The sequence below is a fragment of the Phytophthora cinnamomi genome (assembly GCF_018691715.1).
Source record: "Phytophthora cinnamomi strain GKB4 chromosome Unknown Contig36, whole genome shotgun sequence".
In the NCBI taxonomy this organism is placed as follows: domain Eukaryota; phylum Oomycota; class Peronosporomycetes; order Peronosporales; family Peronosporaceae; genus Phytophthora; species Phytophthora cinnamomi.
The window spans coordinates 478,404-495,383 of record NW_027150969.1 but is presented as its reverse complement, the minus strand read 5'-3'; the positions used below and the strand labels follow the sequence as shown (position 1 = coordinate 495,383).

Sequence of the window (16,980 nt, the reverse complement as noted above, 5' to 3'; positions counted from 1 at the left end):
CAACGTGCAGTACTGTACTGTACAACTTTACATGGAAGCTTAGAGGAATGTTGTATGGATACGTCGTCTCAGTGATTCTGCTCCACATTCCTAATATTTCGCGGCTTCACTGTTGTCATAGCACTCCTGGTATTTATTTGTCGAGATGTGCCGCACATCAGGTGCGTCCACTTTGTGCATTTTGATACGTACCTCCTTCAACACCTTTAAAACGGCCTTGAAACACTGATAAATCGGTCGCTCGACATGACATGCCATGTCGTTCGAATCGGCTGCACACCGCCGTCATATGTGTCCGTGGTGACGCCGACTGCGTTGGAATCACCACGGTGTTGTCTCATCAACCCACGGTTGTGCCTTCTTCAGTGGCTTTGAGCAGAAAGCAGCCACACAGCTTCTTTGTCTAAACCGCAGGAAGCACCGTTTTCAAAGCACCGACATGTATTGTCCGTTTCCTTCATTTTGTCCGTCTAATAGGCGGCCTTAAGCTGAGTGTATGGAGCGGTTAGGGTTACATTATTCAACGCACCAAGCTCAGTTAATCAAGGCACTCATGCCACGCAATACAACATCAGTATAATACAATCTATCACTCGAAAAACCACAGACTCTATTCATTATCTGTTTGATGGTATCCCGAGCAATGCGCAATTGGGGGGGGGGGATGCACTGAGAGATACTGTCGCCCGAATGGGTTAATGCCACGTGGCTATTTGCTGCTGCGTTCCCGTCGATTTGGTTTCTTTCAGCGGACCCCAACCTTCTCGAACTTAGTAATCCAGCGCCGGACGCTGCGTTCATGACTTGCAAATAGTGTCCCCCCCATTTCAGCATCCGTACCATATATGTAGACTAAGACAACCGCCCTCTATCGCAGATCGTCGGAGCAGGTCATCTTAAAGACAGTTACTCTCCGAAAGGCCAGGAAAATCACCGCAAACTGAGGCGGTCGGCTTATTCCGGAAGACTATCACCGCATCAATACCTTTTGATTGGTCCAACTAATCCCATGTTGCCTTAATCGTCTCTAGACTCTGAGTCAGTTTACCTATCCCCATGGCCTGTTGGTTTGCTACTCGGAGTATAAGAGTCCGCTTTGGACAATCAGACTGAAAGGCAGCATACTGATAAACCGGACCAGGATTGTCCCTCCCGCATCTTCAAGTTGTGTCCACAGCAAGCTTGGACCAAGAGATCACTGCAGGGCTCCTGAAAACCAGCAGCGTGACAAGAGGTGGGGATAAGAGGAAAACGTTCATGAGAAGCATACAACGTGCATGGTAAGGTCTGTAGGAGACCGAAATGGCGACTGTACGTTTGCACTGTAGGGGCAGGTCTCTGGGAGCCGGAAGATGTGAAGTATACTAGTATTCCCCGTCGCTCTATCTATCTTGAATCCTACCTTCCGGTTACTGACTCCAATGATCCCCTGAACGCCACACCCTGTCGCGAATTGGCAGCGCAGTCGATAACATAGCAACAGATTACCACAAGTTTCCAAATTGCTTCGCACACGACACCACGGTTCAGTACCCACACTTCACCAGGACATCATGAACAAGTGGTTGCTCCTGCTGGTGCTCTCGCTCACGCTTGTCGTGTCGAATGACGCTATCATACCGCGGTGCCCGCAGCCGCTTCCGAGAGCAAGTTGACCAAGTTGCATGTTCAGGGCTTGGATCGTACGGGCCAGACGGCCGTGAGATCGCTCCGTGGTATCAAGTCGACTGATAACGCAGCAGACGAAGAGAGGGGCGGGGCAGGGTTCATCCAAAAGCTGGAGACTGCGCTGTCCAAAACCAGCATTGGGCAAATTTTGAAGGCCAGAGAACAAGTGAAACTTGCAGAGAGGGAGGCGCTGGTAAAAAACTTGGTCAGCAGCGGGGCCTGTTTCAAAACCTTCTATGCCAACAAGGTCACGTACAATGAAATGGACAAGGCGCTGGGTATCAGCAACCTTAAACTTCCGAACCAAAACGCTGCAGTACTTGTTCCCGAGTACGGAACGTTGTCACGCTACTCATGTTTTATCCAAAAAGAAGAGAAGCTAAAAGCTATCCTTAAGCGTCGTGGATAGGGCTTTACGTACGAGTAGGTCGGATGTAGCATTGAACGTGGCACTTTCGATCACACTAAGGGGAGAGCACGTACAGTATTGACTTTCGGCGCGCCAGCCATAGTTTATCGCCCTTGTGGTACGCTCAGTAACAGGTAGCTACCGAAGATAAGCGTGGCGCAATGGTTGGGCAGCGAACCAAGCGCTAGTCGCGAAGAGAGAAGAGCTGAAAAAAAAAAAAAAAAAAAAATCTGGTCGCCTATCGCGTCGTCAAGTGCTGCGTATTCAGCGACTGATATTTCGTTCGGGAACCCTATTTAAAGCTCGCCACTTGCAGAAAGGAGGACCGGTGCTCCGTTGAAAGAGTCAATAAATTGTTTTTAAAGACCCTGTACTCTTCAGCTTGAAAAACCAAACACCAAATATTGATAGTTCAGATGGCTAGCGATTCGTAGATCATGGCTTGTTTCGGTCCTGCAGCGACTTGGTCAGAGTTGTCAACTGCTCGAGGGCCTGCAACAGCATTTCAGTTATCAGTATCGGGCCAGTAACCAAAGCGAACGCTTTCTTTGTTCGCTAAAGATCGTATACCATAGCGTAACATTGTGTGACTACCAGGTAATCCGCTGTCTCAGTCGACAATGGCAAACTTTCTCCGGCCCTGTACGACGACAAGAGGTGTGTCAAATTGGAGGAAACCATCGCTGCTTTGAAGCAACTCTAACTAACGTTTGGAATAAACGCTCAATATGATCCAGTTGCCGCAGCGAAGTAGCATAGATTGCCCTTCGAGGCCCGGACACGGAGTGTTGCATAGCAGTTGAACGAGGCAGGACTGTTCTACATGTATGCGGGCTTTGGAGCAGCAGGTCAAAGCTATCTTGCTGGTGCTCGACCCATTTCTGTTGGATGTCTTGGATATCGCCGTACATCACTTTCTTGGTGTGCATATGATCGAAAGAGTGCGAGCCCCTTTCAGGTACCACTTTACTTCGTACGGAGAGCACATCATTATCAGTAAGGTTGGGTACTTGGTTTTGGCGTGGGGTAAGTGCGCTCGGTGTGTCGTAGTCAGTCTGTGGGTGGAAGAACAAAATAGCACATCGATAAGCGTAGACCTAGCGGCCTCTGGCCACTGACACTGACAGCGTTTACCACGGATATATCATGGGAACCGCCACGGGCCTTGACGGGAACGAGAGACGCCAAAACTTTTCGTCGCCGGCAGTCGTTCAACGTTGCCATCTATCGCAGAGCTCTCCATGTCCCAATTGAGCCCCTGGCAACTATAAATCAAAACTATTCGTGGATGGGAAGTACTTTTGCAGCATCGCATAGTGATTCCCACATAAGTCTCAAGCTTAGCCTGCCAGCCATAGAACTAGATGGATATGAGGTCTGTTCTGGTTCATTCTCATCCTCATGGACATAATTATAAGAAGTGAAACGAAATTAATGGTTATGTCGGCTGACGACTGCAGTTAGCTGTAAACAGGGTCAGAACCTAGAGACCGCGGACATAAAACACTGCCGAAATCGAGATTGATGTCAGTGTCGAGCTCGAAAAGAGAACTGTGAGGAATCCGTCGATGTGGTTGAAATCGCCGAACGAGATCCCGTGTCTGGCATCCCACTTGCAGCACACCCAATCCACTACAATTTCAACTCCAAACTGATAGGGGTCCATAGTAACCCCACATATTTACTAAGGCCGAAGTAGCTGTGGTCTCATCCAAACCCAGCTTCGGGTGATTTCGAAAGAAGTAATAGAGAGATGTTGAACAGGCTATCGCAATGTACTCGGAGCACATGTCGGCATGAGCGATCGCGGCGTGGAAACTAAGTAACTTTTGTTTCCACCCAACGAAAGAGTGGAAGCGAGCTGATGCTTGACGTCCAGTTGAGATTTTTCTTCTGAGAAGAAGTTGAATCGATTGAACCGCTGTAAGTCCTCCAGCACGCTATATCCTTTTGATAAAGTGGCAAAAACCACTTCGTTGCAGACTCGGTTTTCGGAGAGACTACTCTCGGACGCGAATGTCTCACCACATTAATGAATCGTACAATGGGCTCCACCAGCCCCAACACCAGAAAACCCGTCACTGTCGCCGAGGTAGAGCGCGGCATGAAAATGCGGAGCTGTGTATTTATAGTTACAGTAGGGACTGCCGTCGCGATGTACATGTATGTAGCCTCAGGTCGAATGTGCTTCATTTCAAACACGATATGCTTTGTAACTCGGAAAATTAATCCCTTGAAAATCATACTAGCGAGTCCAAATCACCATTATCGTGTACGTTGAACCCATCGTAAGGGCAAGCACCACAAAAAAAATGTCCATGTGCGCTTCATCAGAAGTTCAGCGATTTTCGTAAATCCCCACCTCTTATCTGGATCATCCCTGCGATGAAGTTTCCTCATGGCAAAGGCGCTGCAAGTGTAGACAGATAAGCAATGCCAAGTTGCTGCAAACAATATAGTAGCAGTCAGAAATTCTGCTCTCGACTCATCCGCTGGCTGCTTGCCCGAGAAAAAGTTGCCCAGCGTGAACATGTAGTCTACCAGACACGCCATCGCTCCCGTTGTAAGTCCATATCGTGTCACCGTTAACACATGCCAAGCGACGGCACGGCTCCAAGCTTGGCTAAGAAGACCTCGCAAAGTTCTGGAAACTGGATGGGCAACATCGAATTTCTGAAACAACCACCGCCAATTTGTTAATTAGAATGAACACTACGAAAAAAAATGAAAACTATTTTGAATCGATACCGTTCAGACTGAACACCGGCATCATATTAACGTAAATATGCCTCGCTACGTTTGATGTTGAGTTCTACCTAGAACAGTTCTATCTGGCGGGCTATGCATCTGGAACAGTGTGAAGGGTCGTCTCCGAGAGCATTATCCAAACATCGCTGCAACACCCGTGTCACCTGTTGAGTGAGGCATGGGACTGAAATCGCTGCCAATTGATCTTCTGTACTTGACGTGTGGTTTCCTCTCTGGGTTTGATGTTTTCTACCTGTCGCACACGAGCTCGTGGGGTCTTAGCGTCTTGTCCGGTAATTCTCTCTGGCAACACCGTGTCGTAGCAAATACAGAAGTCAACACGTCGCTGCCTCATGGGATCTGGAAGCAACGATACATGCAAGCTTGCTCAATCCAATTCGTCGACAGAAACTCAAACTTCAGGCGTGGCGCGAAACGTTCACAATTGGCGTATGCGATTCTGGAGTGTCCCGACTTGCCTGCGTTTTGGCATCATAGATTTCGTCTTCGATCCGAGACGCATACCAGCTTCAGCTTTGATGTGTGGTTCTGCTGTTTTCCAAGTACCGCGACACAACCTTCTGGTGGTGTCATCTACGGCGTGCAGAATAGTCGCGTATCGATTAGACATCAGGGGTGCATTTCGGAGCAGTTTGTTGTGGTTGACGCACAGAATAAGTTGTACTGCTCAGTTCTCAATGAGAAGCAAGCAGTCTGTCAATTATCACAGAATCGCTGGTATCATGTGGCGCTTACCTACGACGTAAACCGTCAGTGTCAGGACGTCTACGTTGATGGAAGGCGCGTGTGGTCGGCCATTGGTTCGCTGAATAGGAAGTGGCAACGATGCAACTATGAGCAGATTGGTACAGGTTTCTGCGAAAATATACCGACAGCGGAAGACCCCTTCATTCCCTTTCTAGAACTCGGAAGCGGATGCACGGTATCGTTGACGAATTTCGCGTGTGGAGATCGGCTTTACCTCCGGTAGCGATAGGGAAACTCGGCCGAGCTGAACACCTCGATGGATTCGAAATTCGTGCTACGGTTAAACCCTCTCACGGCAGACGTAACTTGTGGATTAGGACGAAATCGATCCGCTGTACCCGTCCAGCTGAAGGGAAAACCATGAGCATCTATGGAAGTGTGCTTGTTTGAATTGCTTAATATGGGGTTTGTGAAATGGGAAACTATCGATTATATCCACAAGAAGAAGAAGAGATGATCAACTAGTTAGTGGACTTATCATTTGCTAGCTATGATAAAAAAACTAATTCTAGTTAGACAGCGTCATTGTTGAGTAGTAGATTACTGACGAGGTATCTAAAGTTGGCTTCTTGATTCAGGTTACCTAAATTTGGTAGTAACTCAAAGCCTAATCGGTGAAATGTGGCGAATTTTGATATATTCCGCAGGAAAAAGGGAGCATATCGCTGCGTAGACAAGGGGGGTGATTATTGTATACAAAGTATCTGGCAGGCGTCTAGTAGAGTATTATAATATGCGTCGTTACTGCATAGTGAGGGCCAGCACTCGCGTTGTGGGGGTACCAAAGTTTAAAGGGCAGACGTTGGATCAAGCAGCGATACACTAGTAGCTAAGTACTTAAAAGTACGTGTTGAGATACAGCTGTCGATTTCACGGAAGCAACTGCGATAACAGAGCAGAGAGCTAACGAAACAGCGAATACGGTTGCTAAGAACTAAGCTCGCTATCCCACTACTGCGTTTTTTTCGCGCCTCTTCCAGTTAGTCTTTTAAAACGCGACGCCCAAACGTTCTTCACATAATACGCCCCGTATTTTGCCCAGTCCTTGCCGCCCGCTCCAAAATACTCGGAAGGTGTGATCTTCTCCTTGAACAAAGTGTGAAAATCAGCCTTGTCATTCTTCAGCAGAGTTTTTGCCAGATTCTCTCTCTTCGCACTCAGCGCTTCGTTCGCCCTCGCCCAGTCAGCAAGTTTTTTGCCTCGGTTTTTTATTGAAGCCACGAATTTTGTGGTGATGTCTTGCACGCCCCTCTCTTCATCACCCGCGTCATCTGCCATCTCGAGTCCTCGAAGCGATCTCTTGTCGACAGCAACGTTAATCTCGACGGCATGGGCTGCCTCGGACTCGATATCAAAACGAGCAGTAGGCGCTGCCAGAGTTTCTGAGCTCACGAGGACGGCGAACGCAATCACGAGGAGGACAGCCAACTTGTTCATCATGCACTATAGTGTGGTGATCGAGGAGAGGGGTGGTGTCGAAGAGAAGGTGTTGTGTTCGAAGAAAGTTGGAGAATGAAGATGGTCACAGGCTGCTCAGCTATCAACAAAGGAGCACTGCTTGACGCTGAGGACTGGCTACGAGACCAAACGGAGTCTCCGTTTCCGTTATAGAGACAACCCTTGTCCGACAAACTGTCGGGGGTTTCCTGGCCCCAACAAAGGAGTCCTGGAGTCTCCAGGCTGAGGAGACTGGCTTGACGTGGTATGAGATCTGCTGCTCAGGGCAAAAACTGATCTATCCGTGGGTAATCTGTGGACGCGTTATCCACTGAGGGGGGGGGGGGACTTCAAGCAGATTTGTCAAGCCTAGTGCAAGTGTGTTTTATTAGGCGTGTGGTTGGCAAGAGCACTTCCTCGCTGTTGTTCCGGCATCTGAAGGGAGCGGAGGGCTGCTTCCTCGAGTCGTCGCTCTGCGGCTTGGCTTTTCGAAGAGGTACACGAAGCTGGTAGCACTGGGATGAGAATCCAGGGACCTAGCTGATTTTGCATGAACAAGTAGTTTTATCGGAAACTGCGGGTGCCTTACAGCTCTTTGGAAGACTCGGTTACCTCAATTCCTCTCAGAAACATGACGTACATTGAAGTACCCGAGCCAGCTCGCTAGATCGAAATTCCTGAACAAATACCAAGTCTTTGTCCAGCTACGTGTTTATAAAATCGCGCAGTAGGAAACATGTCGCTGCCTCGGGGAATCTGGGGGGGGGGGCTGGAGGAAGTGGCGACGATTCAACTATGAGCAGATTGGTACGGGCTTCTGCGAAAGCATACCGGTAATGGAAGAGCCTTCCTCGAACTCGGAAGGGGATGACCCGCTTTCCACGGCCTTGTCGACAAATTTGGCGTGTGGAGATTTGTTGTACCTGTAGCAGCGGCCGGGAAACTTGCTAGGCTTGACCACTCGACGGTAGAACAATTCACGCTACTGTCAAACTTAAACCCCTCATGGTAGACGTAACTTGTGGATTCTGGGGCTCCTGCAGAAAGAAAATGCATTGTGTGCGTAGAGTCATAAGCTGGGGGTCGTTTTGTGAATTCCATCCCCGGAAAATGCTCACCTTTGAAAAACCAACACTATGCACGTGTTGAACACTATGTACGCGACAATGGCGGAAACACTTTATCGATTGCATCCGGATGTACATCCTTGGTTTTGCGTGCATCTAAATTTGCGTTATACATGCATTCCCGCAGGAACCTGTGACAGGTTTGGGATCCCCAGAATCGTACATCTGATCTACAGTACACTTGTGTCGTACAGTACTCCTGCTCCATCAATTTTGCGCTGCTCAGCTGAGCACGAGGTCATCTGCCCCGGGAACGAAAAGATGGATCTGCATTTGTACAATCAGTACAGCGTTACGCAGGCGTTATTTCCCCGGGAAATAAAGCCCGTCTGTGTCTTGGCCGATTCTCTTCTTGGGAATTTTCCCGTCTCCGGTCCCAAAGTCCTTAACATGCCCAGCTCGATCACACTTGTCACTGTAGTTTTCGTGATTGTTGTTAGCTTTCGTGAGAACATTGGCTGATTTCCAACTACGAGTAATGAGTTTGCACTTTCGAGCCATTTGAATTCGCGTGCTGTATCAACTTGCAGACACTGCCTCCAGTACGAAGGTGCGGCACTGGCATTCACGAACGTGAATAACGTGGTAACATGCTGAGGTGTGTTGAAACAATCTTTCAACGTCGACACGCGGTGTCTTGACGTTCGACTGGGAGCTGCTAAGACAAAACGATTTTCTTGATGGTTTAAGGCGAGCTTACACTCTGGAGCTGCATTATAGCTGGTGTCAACTCGGGTACCAACAAGTTGGATTGGGCTACATTCAGCGTAACATGGGTCAATGGTCGTCCGGTCTGGTGCCGCCGGCCAACGCAAGACAAATCTTTTCACATTAAGATCGGTCTGGAAAGTTGAGGCTATTAAGTGCACGAATAACTACAGTACTGTTATTGTAGACTTACTTAGTGGCTACTGCTGAAGGCAACTTCATCAAGTAGTTGTACAAGCTCTGCCAGCATTCCAGAACTGCTTTCTCAAACGTCCATTCAGCTCGAGAACTCTTGTGCAGTTCGGCAATGCGTTCTGATGGACGTGTGCATGGAATACGCCTCAAGCAAAAGACAGAACCTGCACGTCGTAACGAGAACCATGGATCCACCAGTAGTATAAGTTCCTCCTGGCACTTCGCCAACGCTTGAACTTCTCGCTCACACAGCGGTTGTCGCCAGACGCGAAACTCGTCCACCACCCCGTGGAAACCGTGCCAGCCGCAGAACGTTCGCACGCCTCTGGGTCTCGTATCGAGTTGGAAACTCGACTTCTGCCGCCAAAACGACGATACGAACCCCGTGCCGACTTGAATCTGTGAGAGTTCGTGCCACGAATGGTGCAGCATCCCTTCCATCTGACTGACGAGCTCTCCGTCGAGATAGATCTTCTGCACGCCGCCCTCATACGACAGCACAAGGTGATACCACCGACCGAAATCAACACCCGTAGCCACGCAATTGGCGGGACCGTCCAGCATCGAGCAGAACAAGTTGCGGTCTCCATCCACCCCGACGAATGCGACGTGGTGGTTCGTCCACAGGCAAGTGCGCATCAAAGGGGACTGGCCGCCGAACAGCACTCCACCCGTCAAGATGCCGTCACAATCCCCATCCAGCAGACTGAACCACGTGTCCACTGCGAAGGCCGATCCGTCCGTGAAGACGTCGGTGAATGACTCTCTTGTCGATGGATCTTGCACGATGACACCGCCGGATCCGTCCGTGCCGCCGCAATGACTTAGCCTCTCGTCCAGTCGAAGACCTTCGAACGCAAAGGAACGCGTCTTAGCGTATGCCCTTTTCAAGCTGCGGGGCGATTGAGTATTGTTCTTGTGCTGGCCTGGTTTCAATCGTCGACCCCAGTGTGTGGAGTGCGCGAAGTGCCGCCAGCATTGGGCATTGATATGGGACAACTGGAAGAGGTCCCAGCCGGTCAAGAAGCAGCTCATGACGTCCAGTGTATCGGGTGGCAACACGTCCAGCATTTGCAGCGCCATGTCTCGTGTTGTTGGCCTAGGAAGCTTGATGCGAATCCGACAATGGTGAACTCGTTCTGCCAGTCGCAGCAAGCTGCAAGGATGTGACACGCAGCATGTCCATGCAGAGGCCGCGGCATATACAACTTCAATTGGTGATGCAGACGCGTCGATCGCTCGGCAAATAATGAGAGTGCATAACACTACCAAAACCGGCGCACGCTCAATACTACAACTTGAGCGTGATGATCAACCATCGAAATGTCAGAGATTTGTCTGCGTTCGTAGTTATACTCTTGGTTTCTCAGATTCTGTACCAGAATTTTGCTTGAAGTGTCGAGACCCGATATATATTTCTCATCATGGGCACCTAAATGCTCGTCGATGCAAGTGATTCTTGATTACTACGACTCATAAATGATTTCCGAAATCGTCGGAAGCAGAATCGTGTGAAACGCATTTTCGATAGAGTGATCGGGTCGCTCAATAGTCAACCGCAGAACAGCAAAGCCTCTTCAGTTTCCAGTTTACGTCGTACACAACAACAACCCCATTTCGAGACCTCTCTTCTCCTTGGCAACCATAATACTGCAGTGCGACATGGCAAGTGGCTGATTCTACTCGTGGTTTTAACTAGCGTACTCCGCAGACATGTTTCTTTTGTGAATTTTGCCACACGAACTAATTGTAAGCGCTCTTGTTCGTTGATTCTGACTCGATTTTTGGAATCTTCGGGCGAAACAACACCTTATATCTAAATATCGCCATAGTTTTTTGTGATAAAAACGTTCAAACGGCCGGCTACATTCTGGTCCAATGGCTTATGACGAGTACAATACGCACTGCGATTGCTACCTGCAGTGTTTAGGCTGTATGAAGTCTGAGAAGGGGGCTTGATTCGAAAGTTCGCGTGCCAACAAGGTCTCTAAAGAGGAATTTGCCAAGGCGCTTGGGGTTACTGCCGCTGATTTCAACTACCAAAATGTCGCTTTAAAGCTCAAATGGCTTGTTGAGGCGGATCGATACACGGACTACCTCGCCCAGCATGCTTGGGCGAGAATTGTGGCGAAAGATTAGCCGTCATGTAGCGAGAGAACGCCTCGACCGTCGGACAGACATCGTATTACAGACACTGCTCGAATAATACACGACAAGAAAAAGATAGCACTACAGTACTACTGGTACTTAGCAAGTTAAGAAGACCAATAATCGGTACCGACCATCCTTCGTTATGTGCCTAGCGAAAAGAATACCGTCGCCACGCCCATGTTTTTAACAATGTGTGGTCCACACTCAATACCCAATTTGTGCCACCCCGCCACTCTGCTCACTTCCGAATTGGCTGCCAAGAGGCCGGAAGCCGTTTGTTGGTACTTTAGGAGGCGCCACTGGCCAAAAGATGATCGGCGACTTCGAGTACCTGCAGCAGCGCGTGGCGCTGCGCGTGGACGTGCTGCGGCGCCGCGTGGCGGGCGTGGCCGAGGTGGTGCTGGCGCCTCGCGCGCCGGAGCTGCGCGTGCTGCGGCTGCACGCGCGGCAGCTGCGCGTGCGCTCGGTGCGCGTGGAGGGCGTGGCGGCGGCCTTCGAGCAACTTAACTTCCTGGGCGACGTGGTGGACGAGAACTACCGCGACCTGGCCACGTTCGACCTGTTCTACCGCGGCGCCATCGTGGCCTCCAAGGAGGGCGAGCTCATCGTGGAGATCCCGCGCGACGTGCGGTTCCAGGAGGACGAGGAGCAGGACGAGGCCGACGAGCCCTCGAGCAACTTAAGCGATCAACCTTTGTCACAAGACCAAGAGGAGGAGACGGAAGTTGGTACTATCACTGAACACAAGTTGGTACTGGACGCCTGGGACCTCGAGCGCCTGCCCAAGAGCTCCACGGGCTTCAAGCCCGTGGTCGTGAGGATCGAGTACGACATTGAAGAACCTTCAGGCGGCCTCCGCTTCGTGCTGCCGGACGAGCAGTACCAACCCAAGCGCTCGCCGCACATGTACACGTACTGTGGGCCTTTCGGCGGCCTCTGCGACGGCGCGCGCGCCTGGATGCCGTGCCGGGACACACTGAGGGACGCCTGCACGTTCCGCATCGAGCTCACGGTGCCCGACTGGTGTGTGGCCGTGTGCAGCGGCCAAATGGTGCAGCAGGTGCTGAACCCGGAGCCCGACGCCGACGGCACCCAATGGCGGAGCTTCCGCTACGTGGTGAACCCCAAGACGAACTGCTCGTCCATCGGGTTTGCAGTGGGGCCCTTCAGGCTGTACGTGCCCCCGGAGATGCCCAGGATGACGCACTTCGCGCTGCCAGAGTGCTTTGAGGACCTGGTGCACTGCACGTCCAAGCTCGCGTCCGCCATGACGTACTTCGAGCGCGCGCTGGGCGCGCCTTACCCGTTCAAGACATACCAGCAGGTGTTCGTGGAGGACCTACCGGACCAGCTGCAGTACATCGCTGGAGGAGCCATTATGGACCAGAACTTGCTGCATGGGTCGCGTATTATTGACCGAGAGTTGCCCTCCCACTTGGCTCAGGTGAAGGGCCTTGTAGGCAGCTGGGTTGGCGGCGCTGTGGGGATTCAGAGCACCAAGGACGCGTGGGTGCTCATTGGAGTCATTGGACACTTGGTCAACACGTACGTGCGGTCGATCTATGGCGAAGAAGAGTACGGGTACCGGATTCAGCTGGCGATGGATGCATTGACCACGATGGAGCTCACGACGGATCAGCAATCGCCGGCGTTGCTGTCGTCGGAGGTGGATGTTTACTCGGAATACGATCCGTTGTCGCTGACACTGCTCGAAGTGAAAGCACCGCTCGTGCTGCACATGATTGAGCAGCGTGTAGGGCCCAAACACTTGAGTATTGCGATTCAGCGTGCGGTTTCTGGAGGAGGCGCCGGTGCTGTAGCGAGTAGTACAGCAACCGCTGGGGGTGACGCTGCGGCAACTGCTAATGGTGAGGGAAACACTGATGAGGCTGGAAAGAAACAAGAAGACAAAAAGCGTGATGGTGAGGACGAGGCAGCCGATGCAAGTGGTGAGAATGCTGCTTCTGGTGCCGCTGGAAAATCCACGGCTTCGACTGAGCCGCTGACGACGTTATCATTCCTAAAGACAGTGAAGACGATCGCAGGAGCCCCGGGTCAGGACCTTACGAAGTCGTTTCTTACCTCGTGGATAATTGAGCCTGGAATGCCGTTCTTTACAGTTGGTTACTGGTACAATCGTAAGCAAACGCAGGCCGAAGTGGTTCTGCAGCAAGAGATTCCCCCTGGTGGAAAATTATACACAGGCCCGATCACGATTACGATTGTCGAGGATACGAGCGAGTACACGTACCAGAAACGAATTGAACACAAGCGACACAAGTTTGACTTTCCGTGTCACTCGAAGGTCCGTAAGAAACGGCGAAAGCGCCAGGGACTGGCAGACCCAGATGACTCTGTGTCGGTTGGTGGTCCAGGCATGGGTTTGAATGACACTCCTGTGTTCTGGGTAAAAATCGATACGGGCTGTGCGTGGTTACGGCATGTGGTCATGCACCAACCGGACTTCAACTGGATGGAGCAGTTACTGTCCGACAAGAAGGTTGGTTCGCGTGTGCATGCTGCCCGCGCATTGGCGCTGTTCCACCGACCACACGAAAAGCCCAACGTAATGTCATGCCGAGTCCTCACCGAGTGCATGAGTGGTCTTACTACTCACTCACGGCGGTTGCGTGCTGAGGCTGCTCAATCTCTCGGTATCTGGCAATCCATTCATGCGCCGCTGACCAATGCGAACACACAGCTCCCCATTTGGAAGGCCATGCACAACCTCGTTCGAATCTTTAAAGAGCATTTCTTCGACAGGGCCACAGACATGCCACTGCCGAACTATTTCTTGCCTTCAGGTGGTAAGGTTATTCTCGAGGCCTTAGGAGCGCAGCAGGCGTCGATTTCCAGCAAACAGATTCAGGTGCAGGACTACGCTGCTGGTGAGTATGAAATCAAGAAGAGCATTCCCAAGGCGCTAGCAATGATCCGTGCCCAAAACGCCAAGTCACCACCAGAGATCGAGACTTTCTTGCTCCAGCTACTTACTGAGAACGACAACTCCAAGAACTACGTGGAGATGGACGACCAATCGCAAGTGGCTGACGACTGCTACTACATCGGCAACCTGGTGCTGTCGTTGTCTGTATTAACTGTCGACAAGTCGGCGCGCTCAGACGAAGGAGATGTTGTGCGCGAAATACTGCGTTACCTGCACTACGATCAAGTCCAGCCTAGTTACAACAAGACCATCACTGTGTGCTGTCTCGAGGCTCTCTGTAATCTGGTACTGGCCGGACGCTGCGAGGAGAAGCTCGTAAATTTCCACTCGTTTGCATCGCCAAAGCACTCCAATCTCGTGCGCAAGGCTGCGATTGAGAGCATCCTGCGCTTATATTTCGCAGAGGACCCCAACGGTCCGACTGCTGCCGATTCCACTTCGTCATCGATGGGGCTGAATTATGGCGGACACCAGAAATCCAGTCGAGGATCGACGCGAGGTAATTCTTCTCTACTATCGAATAGTTACGGCGCCACGGCTGCGATGCTATGGCTCTGCGAGCTATTGAAGGCAGAGCAATCTCCAGGAATCCGGTTGTTTGCTGTTCAGGTGTGCTTGAACTGCATGCGCGGGTTCCCGCCCGGTGTGGGGAAGGAAGTGTTGGCTACGTGGGACCACAGTTACACGCTGGGTCTGATGAACTATATCGAGATGAAGGAGCCGACGTCGTTTGTTCTTAAGAGCCCCGAGAAGGACAAAGTGTTAGGATTGTTCGATCGCCCCAACCTGAGCAAGCTTCGTGACGACAGCAGCTCGGCCAAGCGCATCGTGGAGGAATTGTGGAATCTAATGAACTCCACTGCTGCGATGGACCAGAGGTTGCGCGTGGCGCTGATTGTACTGTACAGAAAGGTGTGGGGGGAGACTACGCCCATCGCTGTTGCTCACATCGTCCAAGACAAGACAGGAAACTGGGCCGGTGGCTACGAGAGCCTCCGACTGATGATGGAAGAAAGCAAGAACCGGATGCTGATGAACGGCTCGGGGCGTGGCGGCAACACTGCGGGTCTCAACGGCCCCGACGCTGGCAATGGCCTCGGCAGAAAGACCGACGACGACAGGAAGCGAGGCTTCGCTTCGGCTGCCAGCAGCCCGGCCGACGCCGCGCTCGAGCAGTTCCGCGGCAAGAAGTTCAAGTTCAAAATGGGCGACACCACCTTCCGGTCGCACAAGCTGTAGAACGCCTACACTATTTGCACAACAATACATGAACAACTTGTGTGCAGTAGTTGTTTTGTTTTGTGTTGTTCGTGGCTATCAAGCTGGGCATCATCTAAATTCCAGCATACTACGCCCCCCCCCCCCGCTGCTAGAGCGACAAGCTTGGCGGTATTTTGTATGAGCATTGAGGGGCTGCATCAGAGTTTGAAACGTATCCCGCGAGCAAATTTCATTAAATGAAATTTACAATTTACAAAAATTTTGTATAGCCCCCCAACTTGCACAATGGAAATATGCACTGTACTCCCAGACCAAAGCATCGCCACTAGTTTTAATAACACGACAGGTTCACGACAGTTCACCTTGTGGCATAGCGGCACCACAGGGTGCTACTAAGTATTTCTGAACATTTTTGCGGAACGTCAGGTAATTTTTCTGGCACTCAGATCAGTAACAGTTCAGCCACGGTACTGCGCGCCAGGCAACAAAAGCACAACGGCAAGAGTCTGCAAGAGGAGCATCAGGTCCCCGCAGCACAAGAGGACCATGCGCCTGCTGTACTAAAAAGTAACCAGGAGATGTTTTAGTTGTCGGTTAATGGAAACGATGGCGCCTTGTTCTTCTAAACATGATATTCACGACTACGACAGCTGCTACAGGATTACCCTGCACTGATTGTTGAACAAACACTACAATAAGGTACAGTACATGAATACTCGTGCAACTTACGTACCCATTCTCGCAAACAAAGGTGGTATCTCGAAGGGGTTTAGCTTTGCCAGCTAGCTGTGAGTGAGATGATGTTAGTTAGTTTCATATCGCCTCCAAATCGATATAAGGCCTTACCTGGGGCGAGATCTGTGTTAGATAAAAACGTGTGCTGCCAAACCACTATTGGTATCGGGCATCTCCTGCCTGCAGACGACTGTTGTGGACAGAACGTGTTGTTGTGAAATGTTCTCGGCTCGCGCTAATTGCGATTTCGATGTGTCCCGAACGTTCCCTGTAACTGGGAATACATTTCGCGACGAATTAAAAAAGTTTGTGAGGCTCGCCCCGTACACATGGCCGATCAGTATAGATGCCGAGAGCGCTGAGGGCGTTGGCTGCCCTCAGGGGCTGATCGCGCATGTACACGTAGCTAATGAAAAAGGCGGATTAGGGCAATACGGTCGCATGAATTCCAACCAGTACTGCAACACGTGCCTTCGGAAAAAAAACATGTGTACATAAAGTACAGCGAGCTGGAGCTCGGAAGAGCTGTCAGCTCTTCTTGGGTACACCAAAAACAGGTAAGTCCAGAGCGCAGCACGACTTTGTCATAGCATGAAAAAACTATGCCTTCAGCTCAATGGCGTTCTGCATCTGGTCATCGTATATCGTATACTAGCGTTGGCGGCTGATAAAATCGCTTATCAGCACTAAAACGGAACACAAGCCAGCACGCGGAGTTGTCAGTTCGTTTTGCAGGAAGCAGAGCGCATTCTCGGGCAGCGGGCGATGCGTTATTCCTCTGCTGATGCGTCTGAGGTTTGCGTAGTCCTCGAACATCGGATTATAAAAAAGCTCTTGCTACAAGCAATCAATAACACTTCCGGTGT

At 50.9% G+C, this 16,980-nt stretch overlaps 2 protein-coding genes across 3 annotated transcripts; one reads left to right on the top strand and one right to left on the bottom strand.

Annotated features, from left to right (window-relative positions):
* Positions 1–4,662: 4,662 nt before the first annotated feature.
* On the bottom strand, positions 4,663–10,143 carry IUM83_18805 (ATP-binding Cassette (ABC) Superfamily; the record flags this gene model as incomplete). 2 transcript variants are annotated; one of them, XM_067943822.1, is made up of 2 exons in its annotated part: positions 4,663–4,750; positions 9,443–10,143. In XM_067943822.1, 2 exons carry the CDS (start codon positions 10,141–10,143, stop codon positions 4,663–4,665), a joined length of 789 nt encoding a protein of 262 aa, XP_067792333.1. The 2 variants fall into 2 exon arrangements, with proteins under 2 accessions (XP_067792333.1, XP_067792334.1); XM_067943821.1 differs by lacking the exon at positions 4,663–4,750 and adding an exon at positions 8,328–8,424.
* Positions 10,144–11,521: 1,378 nt separating this feature from the next.
* On the top strand, positions 11,522–15,397 carry IUM83_18804 (transcription initiation factor tfiid subunit; the record flags this gene model as incomplete). The annotated part of the gene is made up of 1 exon (XM_067943820.1): positions 11,522–15,397. The coding sequence occupies one exon, from the start codon at positions 11,522–11,524 to the stop codon at positions 15,395–15,397; it is 3,876 nt and encodes a 1,291-aa protein (XP_067792288.1).
* Between the last annotated feature and the right edge of the window lie 1,583 nt (positions 15,398–16,980).